The 18500-nt window shown below is 36.3% G+C and overlaps 1 protein-coding gene across 11 annotated transcripts in view; it reads left to right on the top strand.

Moving 5' to 3' along the window:
- EFR3A (EFR3 homolog A) overlaps nt 1–18500 on the top strand; it is an 84739-nt gene that overhangs the window by 51005 nt on the left and 15234 nt on the right. For all 11 annotated transcript variants that reach the window (XM_072034304.1, XM_072034306.1, XM_072034305.1 and 8 more), the window contains 10 exons: nt 1431–1509; nt 2421–2556; nt 4191–4355; nt 5665–5779; nt 7691–7742; nt 10629–10801; nt 11280–11355; nt 15635–15796; nt 16938–17069; nt 17586–17653. In XM_072034304.1, coding sequence (XP_071890405.1) covers nt 1431–1509; nt 2421–2556; nt 4191–4355; nt 5665–5779; nt 7691–7742; nt 10629–10801; nt 11280–11355; nt 15635–15796; nt 16938–17069; nt 17586–17653 — 1158 coding nt within the window. The remainder of the gene's footprint in view (nt 1–1430; nt 1510–2420; nt 2557–4190; nt 4356–5664; nt 5780–7690; nt 7743–10628; nt 10802–11279; nt 11356–15634; nt 15797–16937; nt 17070–17585; nt 17654–18500) is intronic.

Raw genomic sequence — 18500 nt, 5'->3', positions numbered from 1 at the left:
AAAAAGTATCCCTAATTGTTTTTTCCAAATTTCTTTTTTTTTTTTTTCAAATTTAAATTCTTCAAATTTTGTATTTAAATTCTTCCAAATTTAAAAAATGCACTTGCTTTTATCATGCTTTTCCGTATCTCCTTTTTGGAAAAGCTGACATGTGCCCTACTCATACCTTTCAGCACAATGCTTAAGCTGTATTTCCTGTCCTTGCTTGTAACTCTGACAAAGTTTTTAGTCAGTGTTTGCTTTCACATTTAAGGAAAAGCAGGAACATTTATTGTTCTGATTTTGTTTTGGCATTTCTTGAAGGTAATGTTGTGACTGAAATGCTTTGGAATTACATGGAAATACACAGAGAATAATTCTTTTAATTTTTGGTTTCCAAATATATTATTCATGAAACCTCTTTGAAAATGAGAATAGCTCTTAGGGTTTTTTCTGGATGTAACATTCATCTTTTTGTGACTCCTGATTGAAAAGAAATTCTTTATCTTACTTGAACTATAAGTTTGTCAAGGTACAAACCACCTCTTAACCATCTTCTTCAATCTTTTCATATAAATGTGCATGTAATACCATGTCCATTTTTATGCACGCACTTTAAATGGAAATGGTATATTCTATATAACCTTGGTATGACTAAGATTCCTTACATTTCTGAAAGCAGAAGATCAGATTTGGTTATGGGAGTTTGTGTTACAGCCAAATGTTTTGTTATTAAATATTAAACCTTGAAAACAAATTATTTTCTGAAATCCCAGTTTTCTCACTTAGTTAATAAGTCATTGTTTAGAACCTACATGTAAGGCAATAATCCCTCCGAGGTGAACTTTTAGTAAGCCGTAAGGGAAAACATTTATTATTGTACTGGGCTTATGTGGCAAGGTTTTGCTAGTGTGGGAGCTGAAGGGTGGGTATAACCAGGGGGTCTGTGGGGAGCTGCTGCCTGTGGGAAGCCCATGCAGGATCAGTTTCACAAGAACTGCATCATGTGGGAAGGGCCCCATGCTTGGATTGGAGCGAGGGCAGAAAGTGAGGATGAAGGAGCGGCAGAGTGCTGGGGACCGACCACAATCTGCATTTCCCTGTGCTGCTTAAGCCTTAAGCAGAAGAGGTAGAAAAGGATGGAATGGGGAGGGTGAAGAGGAGGGAAAGGTGTTTTTAGTTCACTTTTAGTTCTCACTGCTCAAGTCTGTTATCAATAGGCTGTAAATTACACTGGTCTCACTTATGCTGTTCCTGTTTTGCCTGTGAGGGTGAGCGATCTCCCTGTCACTATCTCAATTCATAAGCTTCATATTTTCTCCCTCCTGTCCTTTTGAGGAGAGGGAGTGAGAGAGTGGCATGGTGGTGCTTAGCTGCCCATTGGTGTTACACCTTCTAGAGCTATGTGTGTGGAAGGTTATTATTTCAAATCTTTTTTTTTTTTCCCATAGGCATTTAGACCATCATAAGCTATGGGATCCCAACGAATTTGCTGTTTCTTGCTTCAAAATCATCATGTATTCTATACAGGTAGTTTTTTTTCGGGGTTTGCTTTCTTCACATACACATTTTGAGTACATGGGTTAAATGCTTACTTCACCACAGTAATGCTAGATAGTAGATTAAGTCAATGAATCCGGAAAATCCTTTTGCTTAATTCCTTAATCTTAAACTTTTCAAATAATAACTTCTGATCGCAAAGCATAACTAAGTTATCTGATTTATTTTCAATTAGTGTACGCTTGCAAAAGAATAAATAAATTATGGAATGCTTAGTTGATGGTATTGTGGAGGTCCCTCAGCAAGCTCCTGAAGAAGGAGCAGGATAACCATACTGCTCTGGAATTGTGCTTAGTAAGTAAATGTCTTAAGTTGGCCGTGTCCACATGCCAATACAGCTGTACTGTTCTTACAACCCAAGAAACAAACTTCATATAGAGCTGTGCTGCACTAACTGATATATTTTTTTATTTTTTACCAGTGGACAACTACTGTTGTCTGTTGCAAAGCAATCAAAGCCTGACTCTTGGACTGTGTAAAGCACAGACACCCAAAAGATAAAGTCATGAAATTACAGCTTTGTAAAAGAAAGACAAGTTTACTCAGTGTTTGTATCAACAATGCATTTCTGTAAGATAGCTAAGTCCTTGAACTGCATTTAGTTGAATTAAATAGTATGTCATACATCCCCTGTTCTTGCAGACACTTCTAGGTACCTGAATACCGTAAGCATTTATGTGTTGGGCTACGTGGATCTGTGTGGCATCATGTGTTATGGTAGTTTTGTTAGTCCTTATTTAATCTTGAATTGGAATTTAAACAAAGTTGTAAGAATGTTGTAGAATAGGAACATGGTGGTGACTGTAGCTGAATAGTGTATGAGTTTATTCTTTAATTAAGTCACAGATAAAGCTTTTTTCTCATTTTCTCTTCTTTAATAGGCACAGTATTCCCATCATGTAATACAAGAAATTCTCAGACACCTTGATGTTTGCAAAAGGGATTCACCACGAGTTCGTGCTGGCATTATTCAGGTTCTTTTGGAAGCAGTTGCAATAGCAGCTAAAGGATCAATAGGTAAGTCTTACTAAAATAATGGCATCAGCCAGAGGATAGATTTGAGGGATGGTGTTTGTTTCTGCTTTGTTTTCAGACTAATAAAAAGATGCATTTTGGAGAAGGCTTTGTGTATGTTAGATTTTTCCTCTGTGTGCTGATAAAACTTGCTTGAAATCTTACTCCATTTATAATTAATTAAATGTTCTTGGTCTTTTGACTGCTAATGGATATATAATCCTTTGCATAAAAAAAAAAAGTAGATTTATTTTTACAGCCTTGAGAAAGACAGGAATTTCTTCTTGATAAGAAGTCGCAAAGTCTTGAGGGAACTCTGTGTGTCTACAAGAAGTCAAGAGAACTGCTGCTTTGCGATACAGCTGATATAAGAGGACCAGTAACAAAGGAATTGAGAGTAGAATGATCTTGCGGGATTTTACCTTAGTAAATATGAAGCAGCTAAAATAAGGTGGATTACATAATTTAAGGTAGTATAGTTCCATAAAATTAGAGTATTTTTTCAGATCTGTACACATGTGTACTTCTCTGCTGTTGTTTTTCTCCAGTCTTGAGCTGAAACATCATTGCTTTAGTTCATTAACTTGTGTCTGAGGTAGACTCACAAGTACAAGACCCACTTAAACACAGAAATGAAACTTGTGAAGGCTTTTATCATATTATGAGAAGAGCTTGTTATTTGATCCAATAAATGGAACTGGAGTTTAATAACTGAAATTCAGGGGCAAGCTCATACAGTTTAACCCATTCAGCAGCCACATACCATTTCTATGTAGAATTTCTGGTGATTTGATTCCAACCAATAGTGAAACACCCACACAGCCACTTGCTCAGATCCCTCTTCCACAGGACAGGGAGGAAATAACAGGAAGGTGAGAAGTCTCATAGATCAAGATAGCAACAGTTTATAAGTGAAGCAAAAACTGAATGCACAGGCAAAGCAAAGGAATTTATTCATTATTTCCCATCTGCGGGCAGATGTTTAGCAAGTCTCTGGAAGCAGGGCCTCAGCATGCATAACATAAGTTATGTGGGAAGACAGCTAGCATACCAGCAAATGTCACTCCCATTCCTTCTTCTCTCCTTGAGATTTTCTGGCTGAGCTCGAGATTGTATGGTGTGGAATACCCATACCAAAGGGGTAATTTTGGTCAGTTTGTGTTGGCTGTATGGGTTGTATCTCCTCTCAGGTTTTTTTTTTGCATACCCACAGCCTACTCACTGTTGAGACAGAGTGGGAAAAAGAAAAAGCTTTGGTGCTGTGAAAGTACCATTGACCAGTAGCCAAAACACTGATGTGCTATCAACACTGTTTGAGTCAGAAATCCAACGCACGGCACCACATGGGCTGCTATGAAGAAAACTAACTCCATCCCAGCCGGACCCCATACAACTTGATAGTAATGGGTTGTGCACATGCACGTGATTGCGTTTCCTGATTCTGAAGTAACTTCTAAAATACCAGGATGTAGGCACACTTCAAAAGCTTATCTCTAGGCAGTATCCTTCAAACAGTGAATTTCGCTTGTTCTATGGTTAATCTTATTTCTCCTGAAAAAAAGACAAACTCAAAAGGCTAGTTTTCATTTTCTTAAGGCATCTTTCCCTTGATGAGTGCAATTGTGTGTTGTTTCCAGGTCCAGCAGTTCTGGAGGTTTTTAATACCTTACTGAAGCACTTGCGCATCAGTGTTGACTTTGAATTGGGCGATAGGCGCAGTTCAGCAGGAAGTGCCACTTTCAGCACAGCCTCCAAGGAGAGTGATGAGAGGATTGTCCAGAATGCTATTATTCAAACAATTGGTGAGTAATGAGGGTATCACAGGCTCACTTTTTAAGTTCTTCCTCCCACCCTTTTCTCAGCGAGGAGGTACTAAAACAGACCTTGAATTGGAAAGGAATAAAGGTGAGTGGTATCTCTGTATTTGTGTTAAATCACAGGCTCACTTTACAGAATTGTCTTCTGAAAGACTGTTCTTATATAATATTAACTGATCAGGCAGCCAGGAAGCTCAAAGAAAATTAAAATGCTGGTGGAATTGCAGTAAATGCGTTAGTTCCATTATTATGTATCCATTGAAATATAGACATCATTCTGTACCTTTGGTACAGCTCTAATACTAGTCTGTTCATGAAAATAAGCTGGCAAGTTGTATGAAGTAATGCAGTTTTGGAGGTACTACTTGAAAGCTTGTAGAAACCAGTGTTAAAACACAGCAAGAGTGACATCCAGTGGCCAGTTGTGTTACCATGACTTAACTGTAGTACTTCTGTCATGGAATCATGGAATGCCTTAGGTTGGGGAGAAACCCTTTTATGCACAGCACTCAAAATGATAGCAAGTGTCTGTAAACGATTTCATAAAAATAGGCTCCCTCATTTTTTTCAGATTTTTCTCTGTTTAACGATATATATTGCAGTGAACTTATGATGTCTGTTTGCAGTGCCCTTTGCATTCCTCCTCCTTCTTTAAGTATCTTAAATTCTATTCCCTAGGCTGTATCTTTGCTCATTCCTTCCAGCTTTCTGGAGTAGTAGAAAATATGTAGTAGACTGTTTCTCACTATTACAATAAAATTCAAAGTTAGTTTAAATATATATTGTCTCTCCAATTCTATCACAGTTGCATTTACACTATCTCATAGTGATAATCTCAAAGTAAAATAGTTATAAACCTCTGAGATCTGTTAGCAAACCCATGCTATTTAATGGTGTCATAAGAACAGACTAAAGTAGTAACACTGTGTTCCACAAGAAACACTTACAATTCCTCATTAGTTACAGGTAAGGGTTGACAACTTCTCAATGATACATTTAAGAGGATGATATTAGAAAATATTAAAATTCAAAGAAGAAACTGTCATGAAAAGACTCTATATGCCATTAAGTAGAAGCGAACATGTGAATATTCTGCCGTAAAACAAATCACAGTTTATTTCGAAAGATAGACCCAGATAGAATAAACTTCGTATTCATCTATTTTGACTTTATAAATGAATTCCTTATATAAATAAGTTTTATCTTTTAAAGAGGCCCTATATTTCTTTTTTTTTGGTCTGTAAATTCAGCCTTTTTTTTTTTTTTTTTTTTTTTTTTTTTTTTTTTTTTTTAGGATTTTTTGGAAGCAATCTCCCAGATTACCAGAGGTCAGAGATCATGATGTTCATTATGGGAAAAGTACCAGTTTTTGGGTCAACTTCGCAGTCACTGGATACAAGTCACCTTGGGTTTGTATGAATTCCTATATTTTTGAATTTCTAATTAAAAACATAAATTTTAGAATGCTGAATAAGAAGTAGGGGGCAAAAAAAAAAGAAAATTGAAATGAAAATTCTCACTTATTGGGGGCTACATTAAATGCCATAGAGAAACAAAACAAGCATAGCATCATCAACATGAACTCAGTCTTCAGGCATATCACTAATAGAAAATACTTGATTGAAATGCAACTTATTTTGCACTAAAATATTTTTGCTCTCTATATCTTTACAAATATTGCTGAAATTACCTACTTAATGGCCTGTCAATTCCATCACTTCTTAAATGTGTATTTTCTGAATGAGGGAAATTGAACTCTGACTACATTTTTTCAAATAGCTGTGTAATTTACTCACAGGTTTTGCTTTCTTTTCATTCTGTATAAACTGATTTCACATTAAGAAATTGTAGAAATTACAGTGAATTTGTGTCATATTAGATTTACCTTTTTATTAAGAAATAGGTTTATTACAAGAGTAGCTTTTTCCTATAATTAAATAGCTGCCATACTAAGAAATAATACTTTTTTTGTTTGTTTGCTTGTTTTTTTCTGTAGCTTTAATGTTAATATTTAAAGCTACTTTTCCTTAATAGGAGGAAAGTAACTGAAAGGGTTACCTCTGTTGTGGCCAGGTATGCATGGATACTTTGTACCACATATCCTTTTCTAGCAGTCTGATATCCCTGCTAGCTTTAAGTCACTCTCATTCTTCTTGTTTCTTGCTAGTTTTTCATATACTTTAAAAATAAAAAAATAAAATACTGTGTCCCTGCAGTATGAGCAGTAGTGCTCCATAGAAGACAGAAATCTGGCTGTGCCAGGCACTTAACACGGAAGGCATTAGAAATACAGATTGATTTAGAATTTTGTACTTGGACTATCAGTTGCAGGGGGAGAGGAGCCCCCCTACAATTTTTCCTTGTTACTTTTTTAAACACAGGACTGAGCAGTATGGTGTGTATATGTCATTCTGAAGAAAGGCTTTCTGACTGATGGTAGTCTTGCATTACTTACCTGGAAATTTGTTCTCTGCTACACAAAACATTTGACTAATACTGCAAGTGGGTATAGCCAGGGTTATAGCCAGTGGAAATGGAATTTCGTACTGTTACGCAGGAACCAACTTTTTACTGGTAGAGGCTTGCTCTTCTCTTACACTGTTTGGTGGACAAAGGGGTTTGCAGATTAAGAGTGTATCTTTTTTACTTTCTTGAAAGACTGCTTTTGAATAGAACACTTTATTCCAATTACACTTTTATTTTGTAAGATCTTGCAAGAGCAGCACAATGTGGCTGTAATACCGATAGTTATTTAACTTCTTTTAGTACCAACGTTGGAAAACGAGAAGAGATTAAGAACTGGTTAACTGTTGTTTTGCGTGGCTTCCTGTGGTTTCTTTCATATTTTTGTCTTGCTGATTTTGCAGATTACTTTTTTTCAAACTCAAAGTTTTGGGAGAAAAAATGTTCTGGTTTCTTAATAGAACTCAATTACATTTTAAGTCTGAAAACATTCTGAGCACTGATGCCTATGAAAATAAAGTCAAGCATGTACCAATTGAACGCTTTAGATACATGGAGATTTTAAAATGGAACATGAAGATTTGAGACTGGTTCACATATATCATTTACTATTGTTTCAGTTGTGTATGTGTGTTCATTATTTAAGGTATGCTGTAAGTGTCCCTTTCAAAAATGCTTAGGTACTGCACGGCATTTGGAGATATTTTCCTCTTACTTCTGGCCATCCTGCGTCCCATCCAAGACTACTGTATTCGCTTGTCAAAAACAAAGTGGCTAGAATGGTGTTATAGATGAGTAGAATAATATTTTGAAGCTATGCAAAGAATTGATTTTCAACTTTTTTTTTCCAATTGTAGGGATTTGGGAACTAGGAGGATTCAAATCATGTTATTGAGGTCTTTACTTATGGTAAGCCTTCTGTATTCAGTATAAGCATGCAGTGTTTTATTTTATGTGTGTATTTATACATATAAGTACAGTATTTCAAATTTGTATTATGAAATTTAACGTATGTTTGTATTAAATAGATCTGTAGTTCTACAGAGAAAAATTGTGACAGCATTTTCCCAACATGGGTTAGAAGCAGATCAGGAAATATGCCTCCATCTCTTAGAGCGCTTTAGTGAGTATCAGTTACAATTGGATCTGCAGATCCAAAAGAATATCACGAAGTAGGTTGAGCTGACTTGTTCTGCTAGCAACATTAAAGTGAAATCACTTGTCTCTGGCATTAGAAAGGCTGTAATTAGTAAAATGACTAGTAGTTTTAAATTGTGGGAATGGATGCCTATCTCCAAGGCTTTAGAGCCTCAGGCACTATTGTTCTTTCCTTCCTAGTATTTCCCAAATTTCTCGTAAGCTACAATTAAATGTTTTATTACAATTACACTTTTCAAATGTAAACCTTCAAAGAGTATTTCTGAAAATTGCTGGTGTCATCTTTGAAGCATTTTATGAAGGACTAAAATAAAGAGAAACACCTTCTGGTTTAAAGAGACAATTTATCCGTAGTTCTAATGCAGGTTTTACACAGATATTATCAACGCAAGTGTGTACCTGGGAGGGTGGTCACTAGTTCTTCTTTCAGCATTAACAATGAACAATGTAGAGAGATGTTCTTATTTAATTCACATAGAATTTAGCAGTGCTTAACTCTGTCCATTGTGTTAGATAGCATTATCTTAGAGATTTAGGTCTGTCAACCTCTTTTTAAAGATTCCAATTAGAACTTAACTTGTCAGGAACTTCCTGAATGCTAGTTTTAACCCTAATACTGACACTTGTGGTCTTGGCAATAATGTTGATAGAAATAATCTTTATTGCACTGGTTGCAGTAAATAAATAAAAATAAAATGACAGTAATATAAAAAAGTTGACGATAAAAGAAATTGTTTACGCAGCCTTTTTTTCCCTCATAATATAAATGCCACAATTCTCTTGGTTTATTCAGTAAAAACAAGGTATGTCCTGATAGTAAGATTCAGAAGTAAGTAGTATATGAAGCTCTTGCTTGTAGAATCCTGGCCTATTTTGTTACAGAAGCTGAAAACTGCTTAGTGACTGAGGTAGGGGAAATAGTATGAAGAACCGTTTCCTTACTAAAACTGTAGAATGCCTTCTGGGAAAATAAGCTTCTATCCCTGCATTGCCATGAAATTTGTGCATGGTGTTAAGCAAATCAGTTAAACAGTTCTTTGCAGGTCAGAATATGAAATCCTAGACTCTCTTGCAGAAGAGCTGAGCAATCACAGTTACAATTTAAAGACAGAAAACATATTAAAAAGGACCTCATAGGGTCATATTGCTTGCTGTCTTCATTTAAGTTAGAATCAGCTATGTCTAAACTGTTTCTGACAATATTTATCTAACCAGTCTAAAAATTCTATCCAATTCTATCCAAGAGCTGTTATAATTGTTTGGGATGCCTGCAAGTAGGCTGTGAGGGATCCAAATTTTGCATATGGATGGATTTGAACACTTTTGTTGATGAATTTTGTTTCATATCTTCTTGTAGGGTACAAAAGTAAAATCACATCACTGCACAAAGATCTGAAAGTAGATATTCTGATGCGTAATGAATTACTCTGATACTGATAAATATTGTCAAAAAACAGTGGAAGGAATTTGTGTTCAAAGCAGTTTTTTATTTCAGTATAAAAGGTGTGGACTGCACACATCTTAAGCAACTAGAAGTTGCTGAATCCTGACTGTCCTGTGTGCTGAACTGAGCACTGTGCATCATCTGTTATGTACAAAAAAGTAATGCTTCATAACACGAGTTCATCCAGCATACACACAGGCAGACACCTTAGTGTTGTATAGGCAATTGAAATCTGGCACTTCATATGAACTTTGATTTGCAGCATTACTGTTTGTAAAATTAATAATTTTCCATTTTAATAAAGATTGATCAGATTCCTTCCTGTGGCATTGATAATGCCCTCCTGCTCCTTTGCCAACCAATTTCCTACCTATTCAGTTACGCTGTAGGAATAGTGCTTGCACACATTTGCATGTAAAAGCGGTAATAGTATAGAATGTATGCAATGAAGATATAATTATGTAGTCTTAAACATATGATTGTTTTTATTATAATTAATTTTTGGATTTAACATCTACTTCAAGAGATAGAAGCCATTTAAACATTTCTGACTGCTATAAATGTATAACTGATTAATATATAATTAGTTATATTAAAGTTAACTAACTCTTCATTATATATCTGCAAATCTTGTTTTAGAGAAAAAAAATGAGGTAAGTCAGCATTAGCATTAATTTAAAAAAAATACCACTGTAGCGGATTTCCAAGAAAATGCTTTTTCCTTGGTTCCTTTTTTTTTTTTTTTTTTTTTTTCAAAAAACTGGTAAAAACTGGTATCCATAAATGTTTAAAATATACGTATAGGGCTTGATTTCTCTCTCTCTCTCTCTCTCTCTCTCTTTCTCTCTCTCTCTCTCAGAAATTGTTACCTTCATTTTATGCCCTGCAAATCACTCTTGTTATTTCTTATAAATTTGATAAATAGTTACTTTATTTTTGCTTTTTAAGTGTTGACAGAGTAGGGATCCTAAGAAATACCACTAACACAGATGAGTGTGTTCATTTGAACCTGAGTATTAAAGTCCGTCCAAATCTGTAGTGAAGTTAGGAATTTTCAGAACTAATACAGTCCTTCTGGTTGAATCCACTTCTCAGATGCCAGCCAAGGCCTGCTAAAATGTGAGTGACAGCTGCAAGTAATTTTCATACTGTAGTAATGACACATACTAATATTCAGCTTCAATTATGAACAGGTAACTTCAGGATACAAAGCAACGACGATAACTAATGCGCTTCCTGCCCCATTTCTGGACCCATTGTTGTCTCCTTCACTCATGGAGGACTCTGAGCTAAGGCAGCTTGTCTTGGAAATACTGCATAATCTCATTGATCGGCATGACAACAGAGCAAAACTCAGAGGGATACGGTAATACTTCTTTGTTTGCCATGGTTCTACATTAATTGAAGTTCTACTTTAGTATCTGAATTATAAGTAATTTTGATTTTTAAATATTTTTCCAAATATGAAATGTTAATGTACTGTTTTGATAAATGCACAATGCTCTGTATCGTTTATTAATGGAAAGAATTTTACAGGTAAACAATTCATGATACATTAAAAGACTGCTCCAGTATCTGAAAGTTTAATTGACTTTGTGACTGATTATCTGCTTTGTGGATAACAGACTATGGTACTTTATATACAGGAAAAAAAAATATCTGTGGTTGTCATAATTATGTTTATGGTTCTGCCTCTTCAACTGAAATCTGAATATCATTGTTAAACATAAATATAATTAAAATGGAAATTGCTTCAAGATTTGTTTGAATAGTTCATTTATTTCATGTCCTCTTCCCCTTTCAACTTTTTTTTTCCTGAAACGGTATCTTGGTTTCCTTTGTAGAATAATACCAGATGTTTCTGATCTAAAGATAAAACGAGACAAAATTTCAAGGCAAGACGTCAGCTTCATGAAAAAGGTAATAGAACAAAGCTAACTATTCCATCTAGAAAGAAGATGAAGTAACTGAACCACTATCTTTGCTTTTCTTCAACTTTTTTTGCAGCAAGCTGAATATATCAGTATCAAGTGATTTTAATTCTAATTAGTTTCTTGAATGTTGAGGACTCGTAGGTACTTCAGAGATGGTTCCATGGAATAAAATTTTTATTTATGTCTTTCGTGGAAATCCTTGCATGTGTGAAATTAGAGAAGTGTATATCTAAACTATGGTTCTGAAAACCTTTCTCTATAGTTAGATCCCTGTGCTGCATTTCTTTTATCCTCAGTATGGTCTTTTCATACAGATTCAATTCTCAATTCCTTAGTTAAAACTCAATTAAAATAAAAACTCAATTAACAATAGTAGTTGCACTTATTTTCTTTGTATTTTCATGTTTAATTAAGAGTTCTTTAAAAGCCTTAGCAAAATGTCTTGTGTCTTCTTCAAAGTTAACATTACTTCGGACATAAAAATTGAACCTCCTTACAAGGTACTGTTTTTTTCAGGATACCGTTCCAATTGATTTCTGAATATGTTTGGTTCTAAAGAAAAACGGATTTTTTTTTAGATGATATTTATGTGGGTTAAAATTACTTCTTTATACTAATCACTTTACTTTCTACAATGTATTTAGTTACTAATGTGCTCTGTCATTCCTGAATGTAGCTTATCTGTGCGGTTATATTTGTAAACAAAAAATACAGATTTCTGCAGTGAGTGGAAGCAGGCCTTAAAAATGTTTATCATTGTCACCTGCCTGAGATGATATTAGTTTCTCACAGCTGTCCTTTGCTGCATTCCTTTTGTTTTCTATTAGCTATGAAATAAAAGATCATAGAATCATAGAATATCCTGAGTTGGAAGGGACCCTTAAGGATCATCAAGTCCAACTCTTGACACCGCACAGGTCTACCCAAGTTCAGACCATGTGACTAAGTGCACAGTCCAATCTCTTCTTAAATTCAGTCAGGCTCGGTGCAGTGACCACTTCCCTGGGGAGCCTGTTCCAGTGTGCAACCACTCTCTCTGTGAAGAACCCCTTCCTGATGTCCAGCCTAAACTTCCCCTGCCTCAGCTTAACTCCGTTCCCGCGGGTCCTGTCGCTGGTGTTAATGGAGAAAAGGTCTCCTGCCTCTCGACACCCCCTTACGAGGAAGTTGTAGACTGCGATGAGGTCTCCCCTCAGCCTCCTCTTCTCCAGGCTGAACAGGCCCAGTGCCCTCAGCCGTTCCTCGTACGTCTTCCCCTCCAGGCCTTTCACCATCTTCGTAGCCCTCCTCTGGACACTCTCCAACAGTTTCATGTCCTTTTTATACTGTGGTGCCCAGAACTGCACACAGTACTTGAGGTGAGGCCGCACCAGCGCAGAGTAGAGCGGGACAATCACCTCCCTCGACCTACTAGCGATGCCGTGCTTGATGCACCCCAGGACACGGTTGGCCCTCCTGGCTGCCAGGGCACACTGCTGGCTCATATTCAACTTGCTGTCTACCACGACCCCCAGATCCCTCTCTTCTAGGCTGCTCTCCAGCGTCTCATCGCCCAGTCTGTACGTGCAGCCAGGGTTTCCCCGTCCCAGGTGCAGGACCCGGCACTTGCTCTTATTGAACTTCATGCGGTTGGCGATCGCCCAGCTCTCCAACCTATCCAGATCCCTCTGCAAGGCCTTTCCACCCTCATTCGAGTCCACAACTCCTCCAAGTTTGGTGTCATCAGCAAACTTGCTCAAAATGCCTTCTATTCCTACATCCAGATCGTTTATAAAAATATTGAAAAGTACCGGCCCTAAAATGGAGCCTTGAGGGACCCCACTGGTGACCGCCCGCCAGCCTGACGCAGCCCCATTTACCATAACCCTTTGGGCCCTGCCCGTTAGCCAATTGCTCACCCATCGTATGATGTTTTTATTTAGCTGTATGGTGGACATTTTGTCCAGTAGGATCCTATGGGAAACCGTGTCAAAAGCCTTGCTGAAGTCCAAAAAAATCACATCAGCTGGTTTCCCTTGGTCCACCATACGGGTGATCTTATCATAAAAGGAAATCAGGTTAGTTAGGCAGGACCTACCCTTCACAAACCCATGCTGGCTGGGACCAATGACTGCTTTGTCCCCCAGGTGCGCCTCAATACATGTCTTCAAAGTATAGATGCGGAAGTATAGGGTCTTCAGTGTATAGACTCTGAAATAAGTAATTTTTTAACATTAAGTAAATCTTTGTTAAATATTCTAGTTAGAAAAATTGGAAGAATTGATATTTAATTTGTCCAGAGGCAAAGATACTATTTCTATATAACAGTATGCAAAATAGTTGTGCCGCTTTCAAGTAAGTTTGCAAGGTACGCATTCTTGCTAGGTTAGTACAGTTGTTATTCCTTGCAGTATATTTGTCCCTGTTCTGAGTAAAGTTGGAATAAGACAAGTATAAAGAATACTCCAACATTGGCAATTAGTAGTAATGTGTCTTTTTGAAAAATGAATTATATCGGAATTCATCAATACAGTACCTTAGATTTACATCAATCAGTTTGGATAAGCTGCATATACTGATTTTGCTAGCATACAAATTTTAATTGCCAAACTAAGTATTTGACAGTTAGTCAAGTTAGTTAACAGTTGACCATTAATTAATGTTCTTATCTGAAAAAGAGGGCAGGAGAGGAAAATAGACTCTAATCAGGTTAAGAATAGATTATATGGTCTTCTAAAAGTATTTTAACCCTGTGGAATTACATCACTTAATTATTTGTGATACTGTTTTAGGTGCGTATCATAAACCTGATTTTACATACCCGGTTTACATCTGTAGTCTATTCATACCAGATTATTTGTGTAATCAAAGGAGAAAGATGAAGTCCATTGGACTCCAGAAGTCCATTGAGATCTGAATGACCATCTAGGCTCATTTGATATTAAGTGGGGATCCCACAGCAATTGTGTATCAAACTTAAGAATTTCAGTATCTAAATTCAGGTAGAATTAAACCAGACATAGGAAAAAAGCTCTTTTAATCTCAGTCTGCCTTCTCAAAGGAGACTCCTTCTGTCACTTAAAGATTCTAACAATAGCCATTGTCTTATTAGGGAAATGTCAAACCTCTGGCATTTTGTTATCTTTTAGAAATACTACATGGACTGCATTATACATTTATTTTCATATAACCATCTTTTTTTTTTTTTTTTTTTGCTAATGAATGAATTATTTCATTACTTTTATTTTCCAAATATACTGTCCATTATAGATCTAACCTCTTAGCTGTCTTTATTTCACCATTTTGTGCTCTGGTAACAGCTCCATGTTTCCTTCCTTTGAGTAAAAAATTCAGTTGCCCTTCTCCTTCTGAAGCTGAATTATTACTTTCAGAGATAAAGCATCAGTCTTCAGATCTTGAAAATTATCTGTCACCTGAAATAGACCTGTATCCTCTACAGATTAAGAATGCTGGAATGATCTTAAGCAGTGTCTTGAATACAAAACCTGCTTCTTAACCTGCCTATCTCTATTTTCATTTATTTTAGTAGTTGAATTAATAGTTTTGTTACAAAACTTTGGTTAAGCACAATGCTAGGAGGAAATTAAAGTCACGTTTGTATTTGAGGGTCTTTGATTAGATAACTTATGTTCTTCATCAGAGTTCCATATGTGCAGTGGTAAGTGAGCCTTGTCCATCTTCTCAACCCCCCTTCTAGAAGAATTTTTTTTTAGTTTGCTATTCAAGAAGACCTGCTTAATGCACAAATTTGGTGTCTACACTAGAGAACATGCATAACCCTTGTAGCTCCTCAGTTATGTGAATATGCTTGAGGATGTTTCAAGATCTACTTTTTATTTTCTCTTTTTCATAAACAGGCTTTTTTCTTTTTTTTTTCTGAATATTTCAGTAAGAAATGAATGTCAGTGTCTGACAGTGTGGTATTCATGTGCAGTTCTCTGCATTATCTTGCCCATCTGTGAACTTCTACAGAAAGTGGAACAGTACTGTGTTTTGAAATAAGCTGCTGTCTTTATAATAAACTAGTGGTCTTAGTAGTTTTCATGTACTTGTTTGTCTGTGTGTGTTTTACCTATTTTTATTTTTTTTCTAATTCTGTATCCAAAGTGATCTGTCATCAGAGTGAATTTTAATAATTCCGTATCCAAAGTGATCTGTTATCTCCTTGGAGAAGGGAATTGCGCTGGATGACATTTAGATATAATTTCTAACCCAAATTCTTCTGAGATTTTAATATTTGTTTTCACTTTCTTTGTCTTTCATAGCATGGTCAGCAGTTGTACAGGCACATCTACTTAGGCTGTAAAGAAGAAGACAATGTCCAAAAGAACTTTGAGCTGCTGTATACATCTCTAGCTCTTACCACAATTGAACTGGCCAATGAAGAAGTGGTTATTGACCTCATTCGATTAGCTATTGCTCTGCAGGTATGAGTCTGAGCTTGTGCTGGGTTCACTGACTAAATTTATGTTTGTGAATATAGATGTGAATAGTTCTGTTTGCATGTTGATACTCAGACTGGAAATCATATCACTCAGTCCTAATATGATCAATCCATTGAGCAAGTATACTTTATGCATAATGTTTATTAATGGTGAAGCTTCAGCTAATCAGTTTTGTTAAAAACTTCTACAGCATATTCTCTTCATCAAATTTAGCAGATGCAGAAATCTGCTGAAACATTCTCTCCAACCATTGTTATATTCATTAACAGATTTAGAAGCTGTTTTTATAACTTCATATATGTTCTCACCTTGGAAGAAAGCTCTTGGTTAATTGACTGGAAACTTATGTCAAAGCAGGCTAGTTAATCTTACCTATACTAAAACTATATCAGTGTTGAGAGGCTTTACTCTTTAACATTTCTTTTATAGCCTCAAACAGTATTTCATTCTTGCATCCAGTCTTCAGTGAAACTGTTAAAAAAAAAAAAAAAAGCTTTATCTATTTATCTAAAATCAAAGCATTGCAAAAAATATTGTGTGTGCCATGAAAATTTGATAAGATTGCATAGTGTTCTCAGTTCATTCTCTGTCACTAGCCTTACTCCCTAATGTGCACCTGCATTGTGAAACTTCTGAAATGCAGAGTGCATCCTTAGTTTTAAAATGTCACTGAACCTGATCCTCACTTGATGAAAATGATGATAGGAATTTGACTAGAGCAAAAATAATACCATCTGAAAAACTGTAGAAATGCTAATAAGCATTAAATAATTCCCTTTATGCTATTGTATCCATGACTCACAAGGATGATTTCTATTTTTAAGATACTGTTCCTAATTTTCCTGATCAGCAGGTAGTCCTTCTGGAAGTTGCACAGAGATGCAAGTCATTATTATACTGTGTTCTTTCTGAGAAACAGAAGTTTGAGTTCAGATTTATTTCTATTCATAGGGGTTAGATCCTGAAGGATCGAAGACTAGGATTGTAAGGTGAAAGGTATTAAATGCCAATTAATACCAGATAGTCACCATAAGTCAGCTAGTGTTATTAGTACTAATGACTTCTATGCTTTTGGGACAGCCTGTTAACTTTGGAGGATGTAACACTGTCCTCTGTGTTTCAGGACATTGCCATCATCAATGAGGATAATCTACCAATGTTCAATCGTTGTGGTGTCATGGCATTGGTTGCAGCATATCTAAACTTTCTGAGTCAGATGATTGCAGTCCCTGCCTTCTGTCAGCATGTCAGCAAGGTAACGTGTAATTAAGTAATAAGTCATTTAGTGTAGTAAACATCCTATTAGGTAAGGAAGTATATTCTTTCAAGTAATTGCTTGTGTTCTTGATCTCTGGATATTTATTCACCAACATTGTTCTTTGCCTTCTGTCATCTTACCATCTTCGATCTTACTTGCTGAATCTTAAACTTATGCAGAGAATTCTTCTGTCACCATATAGCATTTTTGTTTATGCTACCATATATGATGAGCTAAACTGCCATCTGGGGTAAGACTTTACAGCCTCACTGGCTTTGATAAAACAGTACTGATGTAAACAAGACCATGAGAATCAGATTTTTTGTCTAAAAGGGTGAGTGCCACAATACTTTCTATGGTTAAGAGAAAATTCTAAAAACCTCAATTTTGATGAGGTAAATATTAGTGAAGGACTGATAATCTTCTACAGTAAACCTATTTAAGCAGCTTAGTCATTGGATATGTTAGGTGTGGAACTACTCCATTCTTACTATTTGTCTTGGCTTTTTTCAGGTCATTGAAACTAGAAGTCTGGAAGCACCTTATTTTCTGCCAGAAACAATTTTTAAAGACAAATGCAAGTAAGTAGATATAGAATATAAATTAATGAACAGTAAACCACCTCTTATACTATTAGAAATTGCATATCATTGAAATGTGTATGTGAAAATTATCATGTTAAATAGTGTTCAGGATAAGCAGAAAAAAAAAAAAACAATCATTAGAAGGCTATATGAAAAAAAGAATCTGATTTTTAGATTTCTTTTACTGTGGTCAGAGATAGTTACACCAAGCACCATATGATGCAGGTGTAAGTGTTAATGTAGCAAAATGAATTTCCACAGGATTGCAGAATGTGTGAGGTTGTAAGGGACCTTTGCAGGTCACCTGGTCCAAACCTTGTTCAAGCAGGGCCACCTAGAGCAGACTGCCCAGGACTACACCTAGGTGGCTTTTGAGTATCTCCAAGGATGGAGACGATGCAACCTTTCTGGGCAGCCTCTATCAAGTCACATTCACCGTAAAGAAGGGTTCCCCTAGGTTCAGATAGAACCTTCTGTGTTTCAGTTTGTGCCCGGTGCCAGAATAAGGGGCACCACTGAAAACAGCCTGATTCTCTGTGCTTTTCAGGTTCTCTCTTTCCCTTCAGGTGCTTATATGTATTGATAAGATCCTCCCCTGCACCTTCTCTAGGCTGAAGAGTCCTAGCTGTCTCAGTCATTTCTCATAGGAGAGGTGCTCTAGTTCCTTAATAATCTTCTTTGGAGGCTCTCCAGTCTGTTTTGTACTTGGGAGCACAGCACTGGACACTCCAGCTGTGGCTTTACCTGTGCTGAATAGAGGGGAAGGATCCACCACCCTTGACCTGCTGTCAAAATCCCTCCTAATTCAGCACAAGATACCATTAGCTTTTTTTAGGGCAAGGGC

This window comes from Anas platyrhynchos, chromosome 2 (genome assembly GCF_047663525.1).
Source record: "Anas platyrhynchos isolate ZD024472 breed Pekin duck chromosome 2, IASCAAS_PekinDuck_T2T, whole genome shotgun sequence".
Lineage (NCBI taxonomy): Eukaryota > Metazoa > Chordata > Aves > Anseriformes > Anatidae > Anas > Anas platyrhynchos.
The sequence above is the reverse complement of the archived record's forward strand: the minus strand, read 5'-3'. Positions and strand labels throughout refer to the sequence as shown.